Consider the following 8,651-nt stretch of genomic DNA (forward strand, 5'->3'; position numbering starts at 1 on the left):
TGTTTTAAAACTCTATGATAATACTCAAGTTGAGAGGTCTCTACCCTTGGAGGAAATAGAGTGTAATGTAGAAGGCAAGTAATAAAATAGCACTTAAAATTAACCGTTCTTATTACCCATCACCATCACGAGTGTGTACAGTGTTCTATGAAAGGTTATCCAGAGCATCACTAGCTCTCACGCTAGCTAGCTTCAAAGATGACAGACACTATATGCCGCTGACGAGGTCTTTAACGCACCACCAGCACTCAGGCTAGCTGCAGTTATGGAGACGTCTTCAAGTTCTTCCCCCCTCCTCAGCGCACTCGCTAGTACACTCAACCAGTGAAGTTCACAGCGTTCACCTAGCCCCACTGGCTAGCACCTTCCAAGAGTGAAGTCCACAGCGTTCACCTATCCCCACTGGCTAGCACCTTCCAAGAGTAATGTCCACAGCGTTCATCTAGCTCCACTGGCTAGCACCTTCCAAGAGTGAAGTCCACAGCGTTCATCTAGCCCCACTGGCTAGCACCTTCCAAGAGTAAAGTCCACAGCGTTCATCTAGCCCCAATGGCTAGCACCTTCCAGGAGTAAAGTCCACAGCGTTCAACTATCCCTACTGGCTAGCTCTCTGAAGGTCGACCAAAGTACTTCTTCAGTCTCTCTGGTTCACTGACGTCCATCGCCTGTCCCTGGTAGCTCGTCACTTCTCAGCTCAGCCGACCAGAAGATGGGAAACTACGATTAACGAGAGGGTCAACTGTTATAGTTCGGCACCTGGATCGTCGATGGCACTGAGGTCCGTCACAGTGGATATTGCTCTTGCATTACCTCTTGTCTCACTCTTCTCTTCGTGTTTACTGTCAACTCTCTTTACCTCATTCCTTCATTCTGCTTTGCCCCTTCTTTGTTCATTGTATTATTTCCTCCTTCCTCGTGTCATTTTCCAAGAAGACACTTTGAAATCTCCTTATTGCTCCAATATCTTTTTCGGTTCGTCAAAATTCTTGGGCCGTTTCATTCGTAAATATCAGTTTCCGTGGTTTGTTTTCCAGTTTTCTCATGATGTATGACCCAAACCTGTTCACTTCTACCAAATCCTATTCAGCCTCTCAAAAGTGTTGCCGTTTCTAGAGATCTGCGACAGATTCTTTCTCCAGCTGCTTACAGTCTTCCTTGGTTTCTGCTGTTATGTCAAGTAGTCCCTGAATGAATATCATTCTCTACATTGGAATTATTCTCCTAGTCTGTTCTTTCATTGGCTGTAAATTTACTACTTGGCGGGCAAGATTCATCATCTATTTTTTCCACTGCATAGGTGTCTGTTGGTCTCTCTCTCTCTCTCTCTCTCATTTCTTCCATTCTCATTCCCTCTCTCCCATTCTCCCTCCCTGCCTCCCATTCTCCCTCTCTCCCGTTCTCACTCTATACTTATTCTCTCCCCCTTGGGAGGGGGGGGGGGGGGTCAAAAGATGCTTGATAAACTTTGAATTAAAATTATTGATTCAACCTTATTGGATCAACCTTATCGACGCATTAATAACGTCATCGACGTTGATTCAACGTCGATAACAGCTGTAAAGTCTATAATTAATCACTCTATGGGCAATCAAACCCTCATTTCAGATTTCAAAGGGACCGTTGGTTTGTCGCAATAGGAGCCACTCGTACATAAAGTAACCCAAGTTGGTTGACCCCCCAACCACCCTCTGACAATCGGGAATCCCCCTGCAACGTTTGGTGAGACTATCCCCTAACGTTTGGACCCCAGTTCTCCTTCACCTGGGGACCCCACCGTTGAGGATAGGCTGGGGTCCAAGCTGCGACTGACCCCCAAAGATACTTTCATAAATTTTTACATAATGTGTATCAAAATCCTGTTTTTCTGCTAAAAATTAATTATTGGAATTTGGGGGTATAGTTAGCTCTAAAATTGGTTAGGTTACGAGTTTTGGTTCTGTTGGATAGTATTTGTCGTGTAAAACGTGGGTGAAGCATTTACAGAGGAGCAATTCGAACAAAGAATGTTTGCGAAGCACTGTTCCAGGAACGTTCGAACGTCATCAGTTATGAGTCATGTGTAAAGTGTTTCTTATTATTGCTAAACAAGGGGCTTGACGGCTGGACTAACAAGTGTTTAGTCTTTGTTTACAAAGACGGGTTGTTTGAGGCCAGGCTGAGGCTGACTCATTCATTCGCTGCTCACCTCTTCCCTCATTCACTCACTTGCCTGTCAACTTAGGTCATTAGTTCATTGGCTTCCCTGCTCATTGTTTGATTAACTGACTCGTTCAAAAGTTCCTTACCTCGGTGAATCACCCATTTACATATGTATTGAGGCAGTTAGCCTTGTGTCATTCCATTCACTTCTCTCTCTCTCTCTCTCTCTCTCTCTCTCTCTCTCTCTCTCTCTCTCTCTCTCTCTCTCTCTCTCTCTCTCTCTCTCTCTCTCTCTCTCTCTCTCTCTCTCTCTCTCTCTCTCTCCCCTCCCTCCCTCTCTCTCTCCCCCCCTCCCTCTCTCTCTTTCATACTCATCATCTCTTTTACAGCATAATTGTTTGATGGTATATGACTCATTCCTTTGTTGATACTCCCTCTCCCCCCTCCCTCACCCTCCTTCCGTCTCTCTCTCTCTCTCTCTCTCTCTCTCTCTCTCTCTCTCTCTCTCTCTCTCTCTCTCTCTCTCTCTCTCTCTCTCTCACTCCCTCCCTCAGCAGCTCTTGTTGATGTGGTTCTAGGCTGCGATGGTCCACAGTGAATGTAAAGTCATCACCCAGGAGATGGTGAACAGTATTAACTCATACAACTATAGGACGTGGACCACCCAACACGGAGATGGTGAACAGTATTAACTCATACAACTATAGGACGTGGACCACCCAACACGGAGATGGTGAACAGTATTAACTCATACAACTATAGGACGTGGACCACCCAACACGGAGATGGTGAACAGTATTAACTCATACAACTATAGGACGTGGACCACCCAACACGGAGATGGTGAACAGTATTAACTCATACAACTATAGGACGTGGACCACCCAACACGGAGATGGTGAACAGTATTAACTCATACAACTATAGGACGTGGACCACCCAACACGTCCATGCCAAAGTGGTACTCCGAGGGAAGCCTAAAGTTTCAGTTGGGCAGCGGACAGGTCACTCTGGAATTCTTCGTTATTAAGGGGTGCTGGCGGCTCAGTGGGTAGGGCTGCGGCCCGCTGTTCATGTGGTCTGTGGATTGAGGCTTCGATGCTCCAAAGTGAAATAACAAATGCAATGTTATTATCCACACTATATAACATTTTATATTAACGATAGCACCATACCATATGGGAGACTCGAACACCCGACCATCATGGGAGGGAGACAGTCGCCCTATCAACTGCGCTACTGGGCTAGCCTTAAAAGGGAAGGACTCCCAGGGGCAATTAACTGCTACCCAATGGATGGGGGATGGTAAATTCCATCCCTATCCATGAACTAGGAACAGTAAGGAGGTTATCTTGAGGTTATCTTGAGATGATTTCGGGGCATTTAGTGTCCCCGCGGCCCGGTCCTCGACCAGGCCTCCACCCCCAGGAAGCAGCCCGTGACAGCTGACTAACACCCAGGTACCTATTTTACTGCTAGGTAACAGGAGCATAGGGTGAAAGAAACTTTGCCCATTGTTTCTCACCGGCGCCTGGGATCGAACCCAGGACCACAGGATCACGAGTCTAGTGTGCTGTCCGCTCGGCCGACCAGCTCCCCCAGGATTCGATTCGGCTCCCCCGAGGATTCGAACCCTTGCTCTGGATGTACTCCCAAGCACACGCGCTAGACCACTGCACCACAACATGGTCTAAAGCAATGCAACTGAATCCTCTAAGGGGTCCTGAGGCTTCCAACTTAAGCCTAACCAGGGGTTTCACGCACTGCATCCATGCATTCTGGTTGTGGTCTAGGGCCTTGTACCTTTAATGCTTCTCTTCCAATTCAGAAGGTCATTACAACTATATAGCACTTGGAAGAGGTCAGGATAAGGATTTGTGATGTGACTGGGGAAGGGGGAGAATGGTGCCCAACCACTTGGACTGTCGGGGATTGAACGCCGACCTGCATGAAGCGAGACCGTCGCTCTACCGTCCACCCCAAGTGGTTGGACATAATGTGGAAAGAAATCACTTTAACGTAATGTATCAATAGGCAGAATCAGGATTCGAAGAGCAGCTGGATAGATGGATATAAAGATTGCTTGATATATGGATTGGTAATTCTCCCCCACAAGATTGGGAGAACTAAGGGGGAGAACTCTCCCCATAGTCTTCCTCACCCACTACTTTACCCAATGTTTGATTGGCTTTCTTCCTTATAATTTCCCCTATTCCTTACCTTGTTTTGAGTGCCCATATATTTCTTCTATACCCTTATTCTATTCTATTATATATATATATATATATATATATATATATATATATATATATATATATATATATATATATATATATATATATATATATATATATTGGTGTATACTGGCAGCAGGTTTTCTTTCAAACATGTTTCATTGAATATGACTGCATATTCTGTATTTATTATTTTCTGGTTTAGGGCTTCTATCCCTCTAACTATTTTCTTAGCATCAGGGCTTAATTGAAATAGGAGTTCTCCAAAACTCATTTTCGTACTTTTAAGGTGAAGAAAAGAAGTGATTTACTATAGAGTGTATTACACTTATTTGTATAATTTGCACGACGTTTCGAACCTCCATGGTTCATTCTCAAGTGAACAGATCTTACAATACTAGTTGATTTTATACCCGCATTAGGTCAGGTGATAATACAATGAAGGTGAAAACATGGGGGGATACATAAGGGATAAACATAGGGGCTGCAGAAGGCTTATTGGCCCATACGAGGCATCTCCTATCTAAACACAAAGATTAATCCAGTGTAATTGGCCTGTTATGTTGGACATTGTCTTCTGGGTTGGCATCGATATGTTCTTGTCTTGTCCTTACTCTCATGGTGGGTAGAGTCTACTCTACCCATATATATATATATATATATATATATATATATGCCTATACTTGCATAAACCACAAGTGAAGATTAACAATCTTTGGACAACACCCACCAGTGGGACTCGAACCCAGAAAGCACAACTACCTTCCAGTAGCTGGCATAACTAGTATGCTTTAACCCACTACGCCATCAGACCTTACAAAAGAAGTAGATAGTTCGAGATATATATCTCAAACATCTCCACCTCCCGAAGGCACCAGATGAGTGAGGGGTCAGTCTGCATTTTTCGTCAAGCCACTGTCAATGTGAGAGAACTCGTGTCCAGCTTATAAGCCTATACTTGCATAAACCACAAGTGAAGATTAACAATCTTTGGACAACACCCACCAGTGGGACTCGAACCCAGAAAGCACAACTACCTTCCAGTAGCTGGCATAACTAGTATGCTTTAACCCACTACGCCATCAGACCTTACAAAAGAAGTAGATAGTTCGAGATATATATCTCAAACATCTCCACCTCCCGAAGGCACCAGATGAGTGAGGGGTCAGTCTGCATTTTTCGTCAAGCCACTGTCAATGTGAGAGAACTCGTGTCCAGCTTATAAGCCTATACTTGCATAAACCACAAGTGAAGATTAACAATCTTTGGACAACACCCACCAGTGGGACTCGAACCCAGAAAGCACAACTACCTTCCAGTAGCTGGCATAACTAGTATGCTTTAACCCACTACGCCATCAGACCTTACAAAAGAAGTAGATAGTTCGAGATATATATCTCAAACATCTCCACCTCCCGAAGGCACCAGATGAGTGAGGGGTCAGTCTGCATTTTTCGTCAAGCCACTGTCAATGTGAGAGAACTCGTGTCCAGCTTATAAGCCTATACTTGCATAAACCACAAGTGAAGATTAACAATCTTTGGACAACACCCACCAGTGGGACTCGAACCCAGAAAGCACAACTACCTTCCAGTAGCTGGCATAACTAGTATGCTTTAACCCACTACGCCATCAGACCTTACAAAAGAAGTAGATAGTTCGAGATATATATCTCAAACATCTCCACCTCCCGAAGGCACCAGATGAGTGAGGGGTCAGTCTGCATTTTTCGTCAAGCCACTGTCAATGTGAGAGAACTCGTGTCCAGCTTATAAGCCTATACTTGCATAAACCACAAGTGAAGATTAACAATCTTTGGACAACACCCACCAGTGGGACTCGAACCCAGAAAGCACAACTACCTTCCAGTAGCTGGCATAACTAGTATGCTTTAACCCACTACGCCATCAGACCTTACAAAAGAAGTAGATAGTTCGAGATATATATCTCAAACATCTCCACCTCCCGAAGGCACCAGATGAGTGAGGGGTCAGTCTGCATTTTTCGTCAAGCCACTGTCAATGTGAGAGAACTCGTGTCCAGCTTATAAGCCTATACTTGCATAAACCACAAGTGAAGATTAACAATCTTTGGACAACACCCACCAGTGGGACTCGAACCCAGAAAGCACAACTACCTTCCAGTAGCTGGCATAACTAGTATGCTTTAACCCACTACGCCATCAGACCTTACAAAAGAAGTAGATACTACTACTTCTAGTGGTAGTAGATACCACTACTTCTTTTGTAAGGTCTGATGGCGTAGTGGGTTAAAGCATACTAGTTATGCCAGCTACTGGAAGGTAGTTGTGCTTTCTGGGTTCGAGTCCCACTGGTGGGTGTTGTCCAAAGATTGTTAATCTTCAATTGTGGTTTATGCAAGTATAGGCTTATAAGCTGGACACGAGTTCTCTCACATTGACAGTGGCTTGACGAAAAATGCAGACTGACCCCTCACTCATCTGGTGCCTTCGGGAGGTGGAGATGTTTGAGATATATATCTCGAACTATCTACTTCTTTTGTAAGGTCTGATGGTGTAGTGGGTTAAAGCATACTAGTTATGCTAGCTACTGGAAGGTAGTTGTGCTTTCTGGGTTCGAGTCCCACTGGTGGGTGTTGTCCAAAGATTGTTATATATATATATATATATATATATATATATATATATATATATATATATATATATATATATATATATATATATATATATATATATATATATATATATATATATATATATATATTGTGCAACAGTTTTGGATGAGGTGAACAAATTTTTGACAAATGGAAGACAGAACACGAAACAATGGGTATTATTTGGATATGAGAGCATAAGAATGGAAGTAATTGCAGAGGGCCTATTGGCCCATACTTCCTCTTGATGCTTCTATATTGGTTCGGAGTCTTGAAGTGGGTAGAATATAGTTGTGCATTAATTGGCTGTTGATTGCTGGTGTTGACTTTTTGATGTGTAGTGCCTCGCAGATGTCGAGCCGCCTGCTATCGCTGTACCTATCGATGATTTCTGTGTTGTCTAATAAGACTTCTCTGGTGATGGTCTGGTTGTCAGAGGAGATTATGTGTTCCTTTAAGGAGCCCTGTTGCTTATGCATTGTTAATCGCCCGGAAAGTGACGTTGTTGTCTTGCCTAAATACTGAGTTCTTTGGGCTTACAGTCCCAAAGTGGGCATTTGAAGGCATAGACGACGTTGGTACTCTTTCAAGGCATTCTGCTTTGTGTCTGGAGAAGTTTTTCATGAGTAGGTTGGCCGTTTTTTTGGTTCTATAGTAAATCGTCAATAGTATTTTCTGTTTTTTGTCTGTAGGGATAACGTTCCTATCAACAATATCTTTCAGGACCCTTTCCTCCGTTTAATGAGCTGTCGAGAAGAAGTTTCTGTAAAGTAATCTAATAGGGGGTACATGTGTGGTGTTAGTTGACTCTTCAGAGGTTACATGCCTTTTTACCTTTCTTCTTATGATGTCTTCAACAAAACCAATTCCTATGTTTGCTTCCTTAGTGTAGACTGCAGTGTGGAAGCCTCCACCCCTTTCCGTGACTGTTACATCTAGATAGAGCAGCTTCCCATCCTTCTCCATCTCGTAAGTGAAACTCAACTCAGAATTCCGCTCGGATGCCTCCTTTAGCTCCTGCAGACGTCTGACATCAGGTACCTGTGTAAAAATGTCGTCAACATACCTGCAGTATATGGCCGGTTTCAAGTTCATGTCGACTAAGACCTTTTGCTAGATGGTGCCCATGTAGAATTTCGCAAAAAGGACTCTTTTTGCCATGGGAATTTCGCCATGGGTTCTCCCTGGGGGAGAACCCATGGCGACCCCATCTACTTGCTTATACATGTGCCCATCTGGCCTCAAGATGGGTGCCTCTTTAGTACAAGCTTGGAGTAGTTTCCTTAGAATGTTTTCTGGTATGTCAAGAGGAGTACAAGCTGGATCACGATACACTCTGTCCGCTATCATCCCGATTGTTTCATCCACAGGTATGTCGGTAAACAGTGATTCTACGTCCAACGAGGCTCTTATCCCTGTGGCCCGTGTTCCTCGCAGTAAGTCAACAAATTCCTTTGGAGACTTCAGGCTGAAAGCATAAGGTACATAGGGAGTCAGCACGCCGTTGAGTCGCTTCGCCAGTCTATACGTGGGTGTGGGTATCTGGCTGATGGTTGGCCGAAGTGGGTTTCCAGGTTTGTGGGTCTTAACATTTCCATACACATACCCAGTTTTGTATTGTCCAATAACTTTTGGCAGGGGGAG

At 44.0% G+C, this 8,651-nt stretch overlaps 1 protein-coding gene across 1 annotated transcript in view; it reads right to left on the reverse strand.

Moving 5' to 3' along the window:
- The window catches only part of LOC138373657 (uncharacterized N-acetyltransferase DDB_G0290199-like), a 53,151-nt gene extending 45,049 nt beyond the window's left edge, over positions 1-8,102 (reverse strand). Inside the window, exon 1 of the mRNA XM_069339999.1 lies at positions 7,842-8,102. Coding sequence (XP_069196100.1) covers positions 7,842-8,102 — 261 coding nt within the window. The remainder of the gene's footprint in view (positions 1-7,841) is intronic.
- Positions 8,103-8,651: the final 549 nt, after the last annotated feature.

The sequence above is a fragment of the Procambarus clarkii genome, chromosome 43 (genome assembly GCF_040958095.1).
Source record: "Procambarus clarkii isolate CNS0578487 chromosome 43, FALCON_Pclarkii_2.0, whole genome shotgun sequence".
Classification (NCBI taxonomy): domain Eukaryota; kingdom Metazoa; phylum Arthropoda; class Malacostraca; order Decapoda; family Cambaridae; genus Procambarus; species Procambarus clarkii.